Source organism: Aulonocara sp. 'chitande type north' Nkhata Bay, linkage group LG12 (assembly GCF_057382095.1).
Source record: "Aulonocara sp. 'chitande type north' Nkhata Bay isolate Kocher_YH1m ecotype deep benthic linkage group LG12, A_spYH_male_GT1.1, whole genome shotgun sequence".
In the NCBI taxonomy this organism is placed as follows: Eukaryota; Metazoa; Chordata; class Actinopteri; order Cichliformes; family Cichlidae; genus Aulonocara; species Aulonocara sp. 'chitande type north' Nkhata Bay.
In genome coordinates, this window is record NC_141355.1 from 19,177,979 (window position 1) to 19,197,329 (window position 19,351).

Sequence of the window (19,351 nt, forward strand, 5' to 3'; positions counted from 1 at the left end):
ACTGTCAGATTTTGTAACGTACAGATTAGAAACCCTACAAGCTAATTCCCCTTTTTTTCTTTTCAAATGTAGTCGAGGGTAAAGATTTTAAGGGGAGTGTGTGAGAACTGGGTTTTTCCACAGTTAGTTCATGTGTGGAAGGGCACTGGCTGGCTTGCTCTCTTATCTGTCATCTGAATGCCGAGTTGTCTTGTTGATTTCATTTCTATGTCTTGCCTATGGGGCCTAACTTTGAGTCTGATCCTCACTCCCTTCTCATTGTACTCTCAATTTCTTATGGAATCATTCGACTGCAGATTTGCGAAGGCAACGAGAGCATTTAATAAATAGGGTTAGCTATAGGAGCAGAACTGGATGTTATTTAGATTTTACCATTTGACATTCATTTATTGTTTTCAAAGATTCACATTTTCCAGGGTCAAACTCATTTTTACTGTCTCACTTCTGTGGGTGGATGACTACATTTATTTTTGATTAATTCGGGTATTCTTTACAGGGCATCGTGCTCCTCAAGCCCATATCTAATTGTTTGCTTTTGAAACGACATTATTATCCCGAGATGCTCTTTCATCTGTAATTCTTTTAAACACGAGTGTCATCACTGCTACACTCTAACCCAAGATATTGTTCACCCTTTAAATGAGTGACACTCTGCATCTTGGCCCCTCATAATAGGGACCCCATAATCATATTATAAGTGGGACAAAAAAAGAGAGAGGGAGAAATCTTTAAAAAGCTCCACTGCCCTTGGTTGACTGTCTCTTTACACAGTGAATGAGAAATCTTTTTTTTTTCCCGAATGCGCTTTCACCCACCCCCCACCCCCACCCCTTTCTCTGTGAAGAGAATTGTGCTGCCTGTTATTAATGTGCTTTTGACAGCTTAATTTGATAAGCGGGGTACTTGTTAAAGAAACCTTGGATTGTTCTCACAGCAAGAACGTGTTTTTTTTTTTTCCCCTCCCATGTTCTTCAAAATGGTGCCGCACAATCTGTCGATGACCCAGTTCTGAGAGATGGTCGAAAACAAGGAAGAGCGATGCAAAATCCACAGGGAGAAGAACGGAGAGAAGGCGAGAGGGTAGCAGGAGACAGAGAGAGAGAGAGGGAGAAAGGATACTATAACTAAGAAAGGCACTTGTGGGAAGTTAACTTAAATGATTTTCTTTCTTCTCTTACCCTCTCGCTCTTCCTCCTCCTGCACCGACCAAGCAACCTACCTTCTTGGGCTCCACTTCCCTGTAGCCTAATCAGAAAAGGAACGCTGGGAACGATGACGGGGATTAGCCTCCACTACTCGCCAGTTCCCCTTGGTTAAATACACGTGTAATGAGTTGTTTATTTGGGATAATGCACAGTAGGTGCTGCAGAAGGCCAGAACTGCCCTCGCCTCCCTCCTCCGCCGCTTACGTGCACGCACGTGGGCCCGCAGCAGATAATACATACATATAGTGAACATATAGCCCAGCCAGTTATGCAGAAATATAGACGCAGCATATGTGGTGTGAACACTGACGTGTCCAGGTATGTGCTCATACATACATTCACACACTCAATCCTCCTACAAACACACCCTCCTACTCAGATTCCCACACACAGCTGTGATGCAGGTCACTCGCTGTGGCAAGTTGTACAGAGGGAGAAAAATGGGCAGTTGCAGTTAAAGGGTTCATCTAAGTGTGTGTGTGTATCTGTGTGTGCTTTCTTGTGCATGTTCTCAGGCCTTCATTGGGTCATAAGGCTGGGGGATTTTTCTCAGGGCAGAGAAGGAGTGGAGGGGTGGAGGGTGGGTGGAATTGAATGATATGAGAAAAAAAAAATCAAGGGAAAAACCTTAAGAAGGAAAAAGGGGCATGTCGTGCCCGTTGGTCTGTGCATGCATGTGTCCAGCGCTCTTGAGGGCGTGCACAGCAGAATATGTGTGTATGTACGTGAAGTGGAAAAAGCTGTTGCCTTGCGGAGGGGACGTGCTCTGCTATCATTAGCGGAGGGGGTGAGGGGCAGGGGTAGGGTGGGAGGGGGACATGCGAGGTTATGTGAACGGTGCAGCTGTGCTCACAGCAGAGGGATTTGAGTGCAGGGAGTGGGTGGAGGGGTGGGGGTGGTGGTTTCTCCAGGCGGCCAGGTCCTTCACTGATCCACCAGCTCGCGAAGCCGATGAGAGGAGAAAAATTCAACCAAGAAACAAGCCCAGCGAAGCAAAACACAAACCCGCCTCTGCCCCTCTGTTCACTGTCCCTCCATCCCACACTCCTCTGCTCCTCCGCTCCGCCACTTTAGCCCATTATTTCCCCAAATAGGAAAAATAAATAAATAACGACTGATGGTCGATGGCAAGGATAAGAGTGCAAAAGAGAGAAAGAAGAGAGGGGGGGAGCAAGTCACGATTTATATAGAATGCCTGTTCTGCTTTTCTGCCATCCGTTTATGCATTTTCATTTCCGATTTTCAATTGAAAAACGAGATAATAATGATGAAGATGATGATGATAAAAAATAATTTATAATTAAATGTTCTCAAGTAACTATACAAGGAGTAAAGAATTGTTTTCTGTCTTTTTTTTATTCAGGGGATTTCCCCAACAACTTAACATTCAAATTTGTTTAAAGCTAACTCCACACTTCTCTTCCTTTCCCCGGTGGAAAACGAAAAGACAAAAAACAAAAAAAACTTGAAGCCCACGTAGAGAAAAAGATGGCGACGCAGACGACGACCCAAACTCGCTTGTCAAGACGTGTGATCAGTCGCCGCAGAGAGCGAGACAAGGCAGAGGTGGCTGAAAGACGACAGAACACAGAATGGCATCAGCGCGCGCTGCTAATGCATTCAGCATGCCACCGTATCCAACAACAAGGCAGAATATCACACAGCTCACTTCACAAGACATCCCCACAACAACAACAACAACAGACGCATAAACGCGCGTGCGCTTGCCGAGGCGCAGTCATGCAGCCGCACACAGGCATTCACACATGCATAAATATCGGCGCGCTGCACGTTTTAAAACCAACCATGAGGAACAAGAATTTGAAAGCAAACAAACAAGTCAGAATGTAAGCAACTGGTATGAGACTTTGTGACAGAAAAAGAAGAAAAAAGTATAAATGAAATAACAGCTTTCGTTTCATGGGAAGACAAAGAGTTAAAAAGGACAAAAAAAAAATTCCTGGCAGAATCTAGCGTAAGTGTGAGCTACGTCAAAGACAATGGTGAGCGCTGAGCTAAAAATAGAGTGTGGTCAAACGGCAGTGGCGCTTTGGCGGGAGTGGTCAGCTCTGTGTGATAGAGCGGCCTTCACAGTCGGCCACATATTGAGAGCAGAGGCACTCTGCCAAAGCTTGTAGATTCACAGCAGTAATTTAATATTTGTTTGTCTCTATTATTTCATTCTTCCCCTTTCTCCTTGTCCCTCTCTCTCGCTCTTGCTTATGAGGGTTAAGTAACAGTATGCTTTATCAGATTACTGGGTCTGAGGTCTCTTTCAAACCTCACTTTGCCATCTTGATGTTGTGCAGCTGTGCAGACTCTTTAATCACACGCTATCTTTTTTCACTCACCCTCTCCTCCCTTCTCCTAGTCCTCCCTCCTCCCTTAACATATGTTAATTGGCTGCTTTCTGTGACAAATTACGAGCGCTCACTTTGATGAGGTCGGTTTGTGATGGTGCTGGGAGTGGAGTACAGTGGAACAGCCAGACCCTCACCAGTTCCCCCTTAACCACTCCAAAAAGGAGCGCGGCACCCAGCCGATGACTAATGAGAGGCTTGGACTGGGTCTGGCCTGGCTCGAGCCTTGGTGGGGCCACTCCCCTAAACAGAGGCTGATCTGTAGGTACCGTATGCCGCCACACGCCCTCCACACTCCATACAACCTTTTGCCTCATGCACCCCACCGCCACCACCCTTCCCCTGGGAACTGTAACGCTCTGTGAGAGCAGAAGAGTTCAGGCTGTGTGGTGGAAAAGACTCGCGTTACGCAGTTGTGCGCGTTACACGTTATATATATGTATGTATTGTTTTTCTTTTCTTTATGAGACTGGACACATTTTCAGTGCTTTGTTTCACTTTTGCGTTTACGGCTGTCTTTACGTTCGAGGCTTAAAACAAAAGCCCAGTAGTAGCATAAATTATAGATGCGGCACATACAGCTTGTGTCTCAGGTTTACATTGAGCAGCATGTGTGTGTGCATGTGTGTGTGTGTGTCTGTGGTGAAAAGGCAGTGCCTGGAAACATTAAACCAGCCATGCTTAAACAAACACTTACAATGGAACAATCTCTGTTTAATGATGCTCAGCATCAACAGGGAAACAATGCTCACCAATAATCAGCACAATCAGCTTGCGGTAACAAAAAGAAAGAAAGAAAGAAAAAAAATGACATCATCCAAGTAGTGTGTTCTGTATTCTTTTTTTTGTGTGTGTGTTCTTAAGTGTTGTTAGTGGTAGGGTGTAATAATGTGGCTGTCTCCTGCCAGTCTGTCATGCAGTTTCGTGTTCTCGGTCTCTTTTTCTACCTCTGTCTCTCATTCTTACTCACTCTTTTTCTCCCTACTTTATGATCTAGGTTACTTGGTTTCCTAGCAGAGCACAGGGACCGGAGGAAGAGAAAAAGAAAAAAGAAAAACAGAAGGTCGAATCTATGAAGGACATGCTTGTTGAAGTGTGCAACCTTCTACTTCTCTGCAAATTACCCACACACTGTGCATAGAGTCAAAGCGGAGCTGTGGCTCCCATTTCAGCTCCGCAAGGCTGTGACCATGACATGTAACGCTGCTAGGAGCATCGCAGCTACGGGAGAGGTGCCGATGTACCGTCAGCTCCGGCGCTCGTTCGTCGCGGAGGACAAAAATATAATCGTTTTATATAATGGTATCGTTGTGGACTCTAAATTTGCTGATGAAGCGAGAAAAGGAAAAATAGTAAATTCCACAGCTTCCTCATAGGTCTGCCTGTCTGTACATGCTGACTTAGTTCCAACAACCTCAAAAAGGGAAATTGTTCTATTTATCTCTTCCCATCAACAAAATGCAAAAGAGATAACAGCCCATAAGCGACTTCTCATTTCCATAGCTACCAAACTGAAGCACACACACACACACACACACACATATATATATATATATATATATATATATGTACACACAAACAAACTGGGTGACAGTATGAAGTTGGTGAACAAAACTGCACTCGGCCCCTTGCAGTTGCGTGAGGGTTAGCCATGTTAGCATTAGCCTGAAGGCCTTAATTGAGGCCAGGAGGGAGCATTTAATAATTGCTGTCACAAGATCAAATTTAATTCTCCTCTCTTCACAGCCACCACTGCTGTAGGGTAGAGTGAAACAAATTGTCATCAGAGATTTCTAAATGAACAAAGCTTTTAATTAGGGTGATTAGAATACTGTGGCATAGAGGAAGACTAAAGGGTGGGGGGTGTGATGAAATCATCAGTGGATTGTCTTCACCGTGATGTGTGGCTTTGATACAGTGTGGGGTGAAGAGTTGGGGCACGCGACTGCTGTGGGAAGTTGTCTGTATCTTATAAGTCAGCAACTCGTGTCGCCCTAGAAATTATATCCTATTGGAGCAAATTCTTTTACCGCTTTCAGTGTGGAGCGAATTAAATCTAGCTGTTCAAGAACTGTATTTTTTTATGAGTGCTGCAAGAGCTCCTAACCGGCGCTGACATTTTTTCTGTTCAACCAGATCGATACGTTTTGCTAGTATCTAAAAATACACATAAAAAATTATTAATGTAATATTTCCTCAATTAAAAGAGGATGCTCTATTTAAAGCCGTGCCTCTGTGTCTGCTGAGCGGGCACCGCCGCAGACAGGAACAAAGGCCGAACCCAGAATGTTGGCCGGCCGTCTCTCACCTTAATCTTGTTGCATGTTCACAATAAAAGCCTCAGTTAAACAAAGTAAATAAATAATAGGTTGTTTCTATTAAAAGAACTTTTAATTTGAAATGGCTGCATGATGTGTTTAAAATTAAGCTGGCTGCTCTGTGTCGTATACAGTTCAGCTACAGCTGTTGTGTGAGTGTTTTAGGTCCCTTGGTTGATGACCGTCTCTGTGTTGGTAGAGATAAGCGAGTGCCAAGTACTCAATTGTTTTTCTGAGTTTTATCCAGAATGAGTCACTGTCCTCTAACAGACTGGTGAAGTAACTTTAACGTAGTCAAGGGAAACGAAGGTTTGTCTCATTAACAAGCCTGCTTCAGACAAAGACCTGTTACATTCTGCGGCTGAGATAAATAAAGGAACCGGGTTAATTTTCAAATCTTTACTGACATGTCCAGCCAAACAGACACTATTTCTTTCTTATGATTAGGGACAAAATTTTCTTCAAAATGTATTCACTATTAGAAATTACTTGTATATATAAACCTCAATCCTAGGAGACAGGGTTGGAGTAAGCATAGCCCCTACAGTAATGAGGCCTTAGCTTCAGTTTGAAACCTCTTGACTCAAAACACACATACACACAGTTTCTGCCCTTCTCCCCTCCCCTCCAACTGGAGAACATTGCTAACATCCCGAGACATTGTCATACTCGGCAGAGTACATAATTGGGTGAATATGTCAGTGCTTTGTGTTCTTAGTGACATGACTCCCGGCTGTTCCTGTGGGGGGCTGGGTGTGCTCACTAAAGGGTTTCTACTGCAATTTTGTTACATTTGGCTTATTGTTCATTATGGTTTTACTTGTATTCTTCTAAATCCAGATAAGCATGTAACTCCTTATCCGTGCACGCAGACCTTGTCCTGTGACAGTGTGGTCATTTAAGCACGTGTGTGCATTAATTTTCTGTTCCTGTACCTTTAGTGTCAGCAGTTGGTCGCACCTGGGTCCTTCGGTAAACGTGGAAACATGCGAGTTGAGACAGTGGTTAATGCTGACTGAAGGGCGAGAGAGGGGGAGAGAGAGAGATGAAGAAGAAGTGAAAGAAACTGTGGTGGTGATGATAAAGTGAAACCTAGTGAAGTTATTTGTGTTTAAACATCAGATGTGTGTATCGCCACAATCAGCACCACTTCCATATTCAAAACCATTTTGATACCTCTAATTTCAGCCTCTCACACTGTACACTGATCTGTCGGGTACTTTGTCACCTCTTTTAAGCTAATCTTTCTTTTTTTAAAATATATAACTTCTATCTATGCATTATGCTTTAATTCAGCCATTGTCACTTCTTATGCTCGAGCCACGGAAAGACTGAATGTACGAAATGGTGATTCACTCCAGTCTTTCCGGGGCCTCTCCAAAATGTGGCTTGCCTATGCTTCTGCTTTTTCTTCTCTTCTCCTTTTTTCACTGATACCATTTTTTCCAGCTTGGTTCAAGAGTATGTTTGTGGCGAGCCGCGGTCCTCAAAATGTATTTATATATCTCTGATGTTCGTAAGTCACAGTCACAAAAAACAAAAAGCTGCTGAGAATTGAGCCACAACAGCCAGTCCATCTCCCTGTTGCTGTCGAGCTAGCTTTACCTAGCTTTAGTGTGGGCCTGTTTGCTCATCTACCTTTGGCCTAGCAGCTGCTGCTTACAGCCCTTGGCCTCCTTTCAAACAGAGGGGTTGACGCATCGTGTCAAATCATTTTGTCCTTGGGGCAGGCAGCATTAGGTTATGGAAAGATGGCTCTCACCTGTCTCCGTACTGGCTCTGACGGATGGCTACCTATCTGCGTTGCAGCTCTGATGGCCCAAGGCCTGCATTTCCTGGTGCTGAGTGAGACGTACAGCTGCCCAAACGAAGGGCAGACCTCTGTACACTGTCGCCTCCATTTCTATTCACTCATCATATCAATGTGATACTTTAAAATTTTAGAAAAATGCAAAAGTGATTATATAGACACATTACTTGTGGGAGCGTCCGTAAACGCTTTCACAATTAAACATGTCTGTAAGCTTTCTTGTAGTTTACACGAAAAACAGACACATCATCATTTATGCATTAGTCCTCCAATTTACATTCACTCTCTAAATTATTTTATAATCCTAATGCCTTAATTTAATTTGAAAATGTTTGGCAAAGTTTGCTGCTGTGATGAAAGCCACAGCAAAGTAAACAGAGAATGAATAAAGAAGAAGAATGACGTTCACCGCATCAAGGTACTTTTCTTCATGGGGATATTTTGACACTCCCCTCACAGGTATGCATTTATCACAAAAGATGCTCAGATGTGTTCAAAAGTAAAAAATAAAAAAAAAGTTTAGGGGGGTGTGCAACCAAGAACAACTAAAAATGCACTCATAACAAACCTGACAAATTCTTTTGTTCAAAAATGTTGAAACCAGTGAGTGTTTTCGTCTGATGCGTCACAGAAAGATTATGATTTCAACATTTATTTTTTTGCCTTTTGCTTTGATTCATGAGTTCCTGCATAACCCCCCCACCCTACCCCGCCCCCACACTCCTTCAAAATATGTCATAGCCTTACAAAACCAAGAGACACGTTTTGAGGAACTAGAAGTAACTGAGGCCTGAAGTATTTCGTATTGAGAAAAACATGGTTTCTGTTCATTTGTCCTCTGGAAATGAGAGGGGAGCATAGCAGTTGAGTTTTGAACCCTAATTCTTACCCTGCGATTTGGGGAAGGAAAGACCTTCAGCACCTTTGATTGTCTATGTCTGCTGATGTCACATCCTTCCCCCTCCCCGCGTATCTGTGTTTACTTCCCGTCTTTCCGTCGTTCGAGACCAGGCAGTGCTACTGTTGTAAAAATCAGTTTGAAGTTTGAAATTCAGGTATTAGGTTTTAAGTTAAAGTGGGGTTGGTAAGGAATTGAGACGTCACCTTGAGGACTTATTAAAATATATTTATAAATATTTATTTACTTTGTTCTATAATGTCTCTCACACTATAAGTTGCTGGGAGAGTGTCTAAAACTTGTGCCAATCAGAGACTAGTGGCTCACTTTGCTCCTCATCAATAGACGGGTGTCTCAGTTCTAAGGCACCTAGAGATTGAAAATAGAATACATGAGAAAGCGTCCCTGTCTCGGTAATGATACAACTAAACCATGATCTAATAGAGAGAGACAGGTGAAGACATATCCTCCAACACACATATACGTGCACACTTACACAGCAGCCTCTCAGTTTCAAGTTTAGCTCGAATGCTCACTGGGAAAAAAAAAAGAAGAAGAAAAAAAGGAATGAACACATTATAAGATGATCCACCGCTATCACTCTAATCCCCAGATGTACATGTTGCTAATCTCTTTAGCTGCTAACATGTTAAATTAGCCCTAATATCTGCTGAGATTCAAAACCATAGAGGCCCACCTACGTGTGGGCTACCGCCCAGGTTTAGGTCACTCGCCTCCCCCTTCACTCAAAAAAAGATACAGACTCTGGAGGGAGGGAGGGGGGGGGGGGGGGTGGCAGTGATAGCCATTCGTCACCCTGCCTATCTTGTTCTGACAGATGGGGAGCGTGGCGTGCCACATAGAGGAGTCACTGCCTGTAATGACATTAGAGGCACAATGAGACCTGATACACATTTTTTTTCCATCCTGCCTAGCCATCAACTTGCTCCTTTGCTTGATTCTTCCCCGCCTCTCATTTCTGCTGCTGTTATGCCTTCTTCTCGCCTTACAGAAGATAAAGTGTTGTCTGCTGCTATTTCCAAATCAAAAGTACAAATGCACAAAGTGCACATTTAACATGCAAACATGCACATAGCTGCAGCAAAAACACAAGAAAGAAACCTCCGAAAAATCTACACTGAAAAAATGAAAACAGTTTCTGAGCCAAAAAAAAGAGTTTCCTACATAACAGAAAAACTCGCGTACAAATCGAGCACCGCGAGTGTGTACTGACGTTGAGATTGTTTTGTGTAAAATGGTATTAAAACATTTTTTTTTCTATCCTCGTCTTCCAGGAAATGGGAGTTTATTTAAAAACGAGAGCGTTTATTTAAATGTACCATACACCTCCTAAAAGGTTTACTTACTGCAGTGTAAGATGTTATTTCAAATTCTCACAACCACATTTCCCATGAGGGACGGAGGACACTGGCATTGCACTTGTGCACACAGTTCATTTACAGTTGCCCCAGTTTTGTTTTTACGTTTCTCACAGAAATTCTCTGAATGCAGAAATAATCTCAACAGATGGTTGTGCACAACTTTAGTTCTTGGAAGTGGATCGTGTGTTCATTTCTCCTTATTTATTGCCACGTCCATCCACCTCATTCACAGAAAAAGGGGGAAAAAAAAACACAAACTGAAACTGTCTTTCAAAATGATGAATTAGCCCTGAGCATGAGTTAAAGTAAAGTTCCTGTTTTTTGTTGCCCCCTGATTCAAAGAAGTCATCTTCAGTGTATGTCCTCAATAACAAAGCCACATTAACAAGCACCCTACAGACGTCTATTAGAATGTGAAAAAGTGCCATGTGCTGTATATTAGTTTTTAGTGACTAAACACTTGGGAGAGGCGACCTAGAATCAAGCCTTGTGGTGCACTGAGTGTATATGTTCTCATTGTCCTCTCAGCTACACTTCTGAGACACAGAGAGAAAATGCTCATTAGATCTATGTGCTGAATTGCTCCTCTCTCTCCATCTCTCCCATCCTCCCCCAACCTTCATATCTCCCTCTCTGGCTCTCTCCCTCTCTCTCTCTCTCTCCATCCGTCTGCTTAACAGATGGGAGGGTCGTGGGCACAGCTCTTCCCCTCCCCCTGGAGAGGCCTGGTGCCTGTTCAAAAGATCCCTCTTTATGCTTCTCTCCATTTCTCTGTTTTTCTCCCAGTGCTCTTCTTCTCTTTTTATTGTCACCTTTAAAGCTCGAAGATACGATAAAACCGGCAGAGGCATAACCGTCGTCCTTCAGCACGCTCGGTGCCGGCGTGCCCTCTGACCTTAGCATTTGCCCACCCCGGCCTCCTTCCAGTTACCACACATTAGTGTGAATACAGACATACCGCTAGTCAACAAGTCTACAGAGTATAACGGAGCTCTTTTGTTTATTCTTCATCTCCCACAGATTCATTCCCTATTTGCCTGCTTCGGGATTAGTAAATTGGCTTAATGTGCAAGTTTGCTAGGTTGGTTTTTTTTTTCTGCTGTCTTGCACCATGTGTCTTCATTTTTTTGTTTTGTTTCTTTCTCATCCTCTTTGCCCTGTCAAGGTCAGATGTCAGTGTCGCTGCCTTGCAAGACATTCCTGCCAAGGACAACTGTGTTGTCCCACTTGACCACGTTCACTAAGCAGTGCTTATTTCCTGCTTTCCCCTCCACTTCACTGTCTTGGCGTCACGAGGCTAAATTGGATTTAGTGATTCACTGCTAATCTGTTAAGTTAACCGATGATCTCTCCAGCGCTGGGGAAGGGAACGCAATGGGGAAGTGGGCACTTGTTCTTTTTTTTGTTTTGTTTTTTGTTTTTTTTACCCAGGAGCTGCCTGGCACCCATAAGGGACGGGGGTGGGTGTGAGGAAAAGTGAGGGGTGGTGGCAGGAGTGGGGAGGGGAAGTGGGGGGGGCAACTTGAGTTGTTGTTGTTGTTGTGTAGGAGGAGGTAAAGGAAGCAGGAAAAAGATGGGATGGGGAAGGAGGCTGGGTGAAGTTAAGAGGCACCAACATGGGGGTAAGCAGCAGCAGAGCTTCACCTCAGGGAGCGTTGGCTGGTGCTCAGAGCCAAAAGCGGGGATTAAATGTTCAGGACACGAGCTTAATCTTAGTGTTAATGTTACGTAAGGCCTAAGGTGTTGCCCCAGCGGGTGTTGACATTGAGAGGTTCAACTCTGCTCAGCGTGCTGTGGGAGGAACACGGAGGAGGTGCAGGCCAGGAGGCAGGGATCATGAAGGTAACGCCTCCTTGTTTGGAGCGATGCCCGGACTGGGTAGTGTTGAGTACAAAGACTGGGAGGGGATGATGCTGTCAGCCTGTGATTGAGGTACGCTGGCTTGATTGATATCCTTGTCTGGCTGTCTTGTGCCAAGCGCCTTAGTGTTGGCTTGTAATCCTAGTTTGTCTGACAACATCCTTTTTTGTTTTCTTCCACAGGGCAGCTCTTTGTGTGTCTGTCTACGGATGGGTGTGTTTGCACAGAGCAATGCTAAAATGTTTTGGATAGCCTCTTCAGAGCTGCCACAGAGTTATTTTAGATCTTGTTATTATTATGATGGTGCAGTCCGGCTGTTGTCCTAACTGCCAAATGATGCATTTATGTTCGTATCTCAGTTCTTCCATGAGTGGGTGTATTCCAAACCATCATCTCAGGAAGTTTTTTGTCATGCATTTCATTATTGTTGAGACTGTATTGTCTCACTTTTTTCAGTTTTTGTGTGATGGACATTTTTGGCAGGCAATCTTATAAAATCCATAAAAATCAATGCAATGCTGTTTCTTTAATACAATGTAATATACTTACCAAATCCGTGTTTCGCATACATACACTGAGAAGGCCTCAATTATAATGCAGGATTCTAAATTTTGAGTCGTGAATAAAGCACAGAGCCTGCATTTCATGCTGCAAATGGAAAAGATAGCTACAGCCTTGCTTGCGCTACAGGCCTTGGTCTGTCATTAAGAGCCACTGCATCCCTGGATGTCTCTATTATGAGTTTTCATTATCAATGTCCTACTCTCTAGCACAAAAAGGTCAAGTGCATAGCAATGTGCTGCATTCACCTGAGGGGTTCAGATCTTTCTTGTGCATGTTACTCAATAAATACATGGATTCAGGTTAGCAGGAGGTAAAAAAAAAAAAGGAAAGGAAGTGCATTACAATGTGCAGGTATGTGTGCAGGAGTGCGCAAAGGAGAGAATATGAGAGAGTGAGGAAAAGAGCAAGGGTGTTTGAGAAAAAGGAGAGAGAGAGAGAATGATAGAGAGAGAGACTGAGACTGACATGTCTTTTGGTGAAGCGGTGTCGTCTTCCACATCAATGTCTGATGCTTGTGCTGCCAGGTGCCGGAAATCTGGTTCAGAAAGGAGAGAAGAGAGAAGAAGGGGAAAGTAGAGAAAAAAAGGCAGGGTAGATGGAGGATTTTTTTATTTTTTTTTTTCATGTGACGGCGTTGACAGCTCCCCTGCATTGCACTGAGCTTAAATAATGGGATGCTCATTTGCATAACGAGGGACGTTATCACCTCTACTGTCAAAAGAAAACACAACAACAGTTCTTCTGCTCCTCCCTGAGATAGATTGGGTTGGCCTACTTTAGCACTCTGGAGAGATGCACTGGAGCTCTGGCTTAGCCAAGCTCACACAAGAGCACACAGTTATGCGCACGCACACACACAGATGTACATGCACACGTGTACACACACACACAGTCGCTCAGTCATGCAAACTTTTCAGAGCGCAACTCTGCTCTTCCGCCCATTCAGTCCGGCGCTTCAGCTGCTGGCCTGCACCTCTGGAACACAGGTACACTCACATTAAACTGTGCACGCGTTTATTGGCTACTCCGATATCTTCCGGACATGCAAGGGTTTTTTTCTCCAAGAAACCATTGTGTATCAAACTGTTATGTTGCCACGTTTTACTTATTTTTACAAAGGCTTTGTTTTACCAGAACATGGCAACACTCTTAGGTCCTCGTTTTTTACATCTGTATACTATCCTAGCATATCGCATCTGCCATTTTGGAGATGAGCTGCAGATAGAGTAGAAAAAAGTCGCGGCTGGCAGCTCCACTGTCAATACAGTGCAGTTTCATGGGAAGAAACAAAATGTATTTCTCAGTGTGGAGGTAATGTTACAGTGTTGGTGATTAGAGCGTTTAAGTTAGCGGCACTTCCAAAACACTGTCAAACTCTCTGTGAACGAGGCGAGATCCTGACAGTGCTGTCTCCTCTCATAGTCGGTGCCTAGGAAGAAAAAAAAATGCAAAAACTGATTTGCATGATATCGACAGTGAAAAACACAGCGGTTCTCACAACATTGTTGACAGATTCTTTGTCTTTCTTCACCCTCCCTTGTGGCTGCCACGATGCCACTTTTATTATTTTTTTTTCCCTCTCAGTATTTTGCCATATTTCATTTCATTTAATGCTTATTCTCCCCGACCCCTCCCTTCTGTCTTGCAGGTACAGATGCTGGAATCTTTGAGTTGATTGAAACAAATAGAAAGCAGGAAAAAAAAAGAAGAAAAGACAAAGCAAAGGAAGAGCTGAAACGTGAAGAGAACCGGAGAGAGAGAGAAGAGAAGAAGAAAGAGAAGAGAGAAGAAAGCTTGAAGTTCTTTAGAAAGAGGAGAGAAAGAAAGAGACGGGGACGATGGGGAGGAAAAAGATTCAGATCACGCGGATTATGGATGAACGCAACAGACAGGTAAGTCCCGGGGGGATGGGAGGATGGATGAGTATGAGGATGGGGGAGAAAAGGGTGGAGGAGGGAGGAAGGAGAAACACCCTACACCCCACATAGCTCTTAACAATGAAGGTTTCTGGGAGTCTGGGCAATATGCGAGCTGGGAGACAGAGCAGTCCTTGCAGGGAAAGTACAGATATTGCTTTTGGTGGAGGAGTTCCATCAGCTTAGAATAGCAATGTTTGTTTCCCTTCAATCTAACAATCCAGTGTGAGGACACGAGGAGTGTACAGTGTTTCCTAAAATGGATTTTGCTTTAAAACTGTTGGGATTTTTAAAGCACATTCTGCATATCGCAGAGAAGTCTGAGGGGTGCAGCCTACGCTCAACTGAAGCACCCTTCACACACCCAAGCCCTCACACCATGCCACCCTGTTTAGCTCCCTGCCAGTGGAATATTACCGGGCAGAGGGTGGTACCACCAGTGAGGCAGGGTGGAGGAAAATATAAACAAACAACCAAACAGAGGGTTCGGGATGGTCTGAAATGACACACTGGGACGCAAACACTGAAATGCTATTTTTCTCGAGCTAAATCAGTAACAGTGGAAGTGCTGTAGCTTTCCTCTGCCTAGAATAATACACATTAATTTAAAACAAAATGTCAACAACCAATGTTAAGAGTCAAAGAATCCTCTTAACGACAGCTGGCATCACTTGAGACTTGGGATAATAAATTGTGGACACTACTGTCTCAGGCAGGAGACAGAGCTCTCTCACTGCCCTTGAGGCCCACAATCGATCACTTCCTGTGGCATAGCTGACCACTGACACTTTGTCAGCTTCCTGGCAGCCCAATTGGATCCATACGTTGCTAATGTGGCCCCCGGATCACAGGTCAAACACACACACACACCAGCACACACACAGTTCTGAACACAATCCGTTTCAATGCTGCTTGAGACTTCTACACCGCGTGACATTCTCAATAGTATTTCTGAGCCATTTCACAATGTGCTTTTTTCAAACAGTCATATGTGGCCGGAGCAAAGGCTCGGTGAATTGATTGGAGTGTGCCGGGGGAGTAATTGAAGTAGATGTTGGCCCTTGTCGTGACTAAGCTCAAGTGTGTTTGCAAGAAACAAGAAGATAATAGGAAGTGTGTAAGAAAGTTTGCGTGCTGGACTCGAAGAAGGTCACATCAGAAATGTTGTTTCTCAGAATCACAGATGCAGCATAAAAAGAAAGAGTGTAACCAAGAGTCATGTATAGAGACAGTTTTTGAAAAGTATGGAGGATGTGAGATGGTATATCTTTGTTTGTTATTGAGAGAGCCAGACGGACAGACAGGCAGAGAAACAAAGAAAGAGCAAGGAAGAGGTCACCGAGTTTTAGATGAGGACTAAAACTATCGTGTTTCAGCAGCACCCACACTTCCTCCTTGCTGTTATCTCAGCCCTCCTCTCTTATCCCACCTAAGAATGGGCCCGGGCTCTTCGACTCCTGAGGAAAAGGAGAGAAAGAGGGAGACAGGAAGGACACCTGAGGGAAATCGATGCCTGAGATATCCGGGCTTCACTTACAGGGAGAGGAGAAGGAGGCAGGAGAAGAGACTGAGGAGAGAGAAAGGGTTCATTGGGAAAAGAAAATCAATATATCGCAGGATTTTGTTGTTTTGATCCTTAAAACCATAGAGTGCTCGTTGATATTATGTACTCATTGTTGCTTTTAAGCGATTTCGATTCCTCCTGATATTATATCATCGAGTCATGTGGAAAGCACCACATGTTCTGTGGAGCATAATGTCATAAAACCTACAGCCTAAAATAAAAATGACATCACCGTGTTTTGAAGAGGCGGATATCACAAGACAGGGACGGAGACAGACACAGAAACTTAAATTTTCTTTTTTAAAGAAAAAAAACCAGAAGCTCAAGCTTTACATATTTTCACTTCCTTTTTGAGGAAATGTCCCAGAGCCTGAGCCAAATAAACACCAGAGGACTTTTTGCAGTGTTGCTTTTGACCTCACATTCTTCACATACTTTCAGTGTTTTACGTGTTTCTGAAAGCCCTTCTACAGCCTTAGCAGGTTATGATCTTGTTTGAATATTGTTATAAAATAAAATATATTGTTATTTTCCATAATATTCATTTCCAAAAGTTTTGGGAGTTGCATAAAAAACAAAACAGGATATGGCGCAATTCCTGCATTGTCCTTCAATACAATATATAGAGCGACTGTAACATTTCCTTGGTTATGACACTCTTTCTAACGCAGCCCTCTTTGGAGTGGCACCACTCTGTGTAGCTGTCAACGCTACCTTTCCACCTACAGGGCTTTAGTGCCTCCTCACCCCTGCTCTCCATGCAGCTGCACCATCATATTGGGCACAGGGCCTGGCTCTCTCTGGGCGGCCACTTTGGGCTGCCACCTCCAGGCCCCGAAACACTTCCCAAGAGCAGTGGCAGAGGGGCCAGGCCTCCCTGGCGTTGACTGGCTGCCCGGAGTGCTGGACAGTGGGCAGCAGTGTGTGAGCCCTGGCTCCAAGCCGCCCGACCACTCAGACCCTCTCCTAGCCTCGGGCACATGAAAGAGCCCCCTGTGTCATAAACTCATGGGCTGTTCACAAAGAGCAGACTCTTGAGCCAGCTTGCAAACGCGCACAGATGGACAGGCGCACACAAGTTAAACGTACAGGTGTGCGCACGCGCCCACACGCGTTGACACCATGGGCGTAGACCGATCGTAGCACACACCTTAGACGGTTCATTTGGAGCCTTTGTTAACGCAGCAGTGACAAACGCATATGTGTATGCACATGTACACATCTAAAAACACATCTATCTCTCTGGAGCCCGTGTTGTGCATCGACTAATTTGTTGCAATTGGCTCTAATTAGTGTTACCTCTCCAGCCAGTCTGCTCAGTGGGCTTAATTTAGGATGACTTGTTTGTGTGAATCATTGTGTTTGTGTGTGTGCGTCTTTGTGTCGGACATATGGGTTTCATGGGGGAAGGGACCCGAGGCCAAAGGTTAAACATGTATCAGGTCATCAGTGACAGGAAGTAAAACACAAGGATCTCCCAACTCCCCCAAACAACAGCCATACCAGCACACACTCGGCCAAAAGAAGCTTTAAAAGTGCGGTGACTTTGTTTTTTGGTGTGTTTTTAAAAAAAATTTCTCTCTGGTGAAGAGAGCCACGTTAACTGCACCGCTGTCGCTGTAGTAAGAGGGTCTTTTTGTTTCTACGACAAAGCGTTCTTCCCTCCAATCAACAGTACCAGGGTGAGAAAATGTGCGAGTGACATTAACAGCAGGAAAATAATGAGGCCCACAGGGTAGCTCCTCACCCCTGCACCCCTCCTCTAATTCCCTGTTTCCCACCTTCTACCATCTCGTTCATTTACCACACCGAGTGGCACTCCTTTCTATCGTGTGTTCAGCTAACCTGTGGGCTCGCTAAGCTCTCACCTTCACTTTGTTTCCCCCATTTTTTCCGCTCATTTTTTTTTTGTCTCATCCGCCAGTTCGTCACTTCACTCTAACCACTCTCCCCACTACAAAGCATCAATGTTATAGCTTTCGATAGTTCCTTTCCTTTGTGTGCTCTGGAATTCATCCCTTTTTGAGCTATTAAAAGAAATCTGTGTATTAATGAAAGCATATTTTGCTGGATAAGTAAAAAAAATTAAAAATAGAGGGCATACCATAAAAAGTTTGTTGCTAATGACACCAGCCTTTTTATTTGGCCTTGGTTTTATTCATTTTTTTTTCATCTATAACTTTCAGATGAGCTCGTAATCTGCAGATCATTTGCACTCTCACCAAAATGTTCTCATGTATTAATAAAAATAAAAAATAAAAAATGGGGTAATGTGGTTTTCTTCCGAACTGATTACCGGAACAATCAGACACACATGTAGATAAAGTGAAATGAGTTTAAACCAATTAGTTCCCTGTTTTTACTTATTTTCCTATTGCGAAAATCTGCTAAAAGTAAAAATAGCATCCCTTGCATAAAGTATACAGCCTCGGCCTCAGTGCCACACTGACAGTTTATACCCTTCAAATGGATGACAGCAAAGTTATTTTTGTCTTTCTGACCACTAACTTGGGCCTTGCAAATGTGACATCCCCTTTTTTTAGTCAGCGGGTATATCCTTTTCCAGTTGCGGTTTTTCAGCATAAACAAGAACATGCTGAGATGTAATTACTTGCTCGGCTAAGAAAAACAATCTAAACTGGCGTGGACTTGAAGACATCTATGGTTGTACCTGCCATTATTAAGCTATCACCATTAATTTTCACACGCAATTTTTTAACTAACGTGGGATTAAGATACAAAACGTTTGGACCACACTCTCTCCCGCTCTTCGGTGTACAGTGCACCCTGTGATAGGATGACGAGTGGGGTTTTTGAGGAGAGAGAAGAGCACGGCATATATTAGAGGTGGGACAAAGCCTCTTTTGTCGTAATGCCTGTCTTAACAGCGTCTTGGCTGTGAGGCAAAGTTCAAGCCAAGGTCTTCGGCTCCTCTTATTCCTTTTGCGTAAGCTCGTGTCTTCCTGCTCGGCCCCTGACAATGGGATAAGTGTTTGTTTCAAGTCAAATCTCGCTGCTCCATAGGTGACTGACATCTATGTGTGTGTGTGTGCATGTGTGTGTCTTCACATGGCCATGTTTGGTTTGCTAACCAGCAGTTTTTTGGTGCCTGTCTCCCCACTCCTCCTCTTCCTTCGCCTCCTCCTCCCCCAGGGAAGCAGGCAGGAGGTGGGAAGCAGAAGCGAAGCCATTGTGAAGGGGAAGCCACTGGCCTCTTCCTGTTATGAGAGGAAATGCATACAAATGTGCTTCCTGTGCGTCCGCCCCCTCTTTTCTCCTCCGTCTTTCCCCTCGTCTTTCTCTCACCCATGTGGCAGAGATTCAGCCTCTCTCCCCTCCTTTCTCTGTGTCCCTCTGCTTTTCCTGGGTGTTTCTCTCCATGTGAGCCAGATCAAATGCAGCAAGCGGAGAAGAAATTATTAAATTTTTATACATTTGTTTGAATTACTTTTTTTTTTGTTTTTTTTTCACCAG

At 44.0% G+C, this 19,351-nt stretch overlaps 1 protein-coding gene across 16 annotated transcripts in view; it reads left to right on the top strand.

Moving 5' to 3' along the window:
* Positions 1-19,351, top strand: part of mef2cb (myocyte enhancer factor 2cb) — a 68,910-nt gene that overhangs the window by 17,008 nt on the left and 32,551 nt on the right. For all 16 annotated transcript variants that reach the window (XM_086314048.1, XM_086314053.1, XM_086314054.1 and 13 more), the window contains one exon: positions 14,046-14,289. In XM_086314048.1, coding sequence (XP_086170174.1) covers positions 14,236-14,289 — 54 coding nt within the window. In that variant the 5' untranslated portion in view covers positions 14,046-14,235. The remainder of the gene's footprint in view (positions 1-14,045; positions 14,290-19,351) is intronic.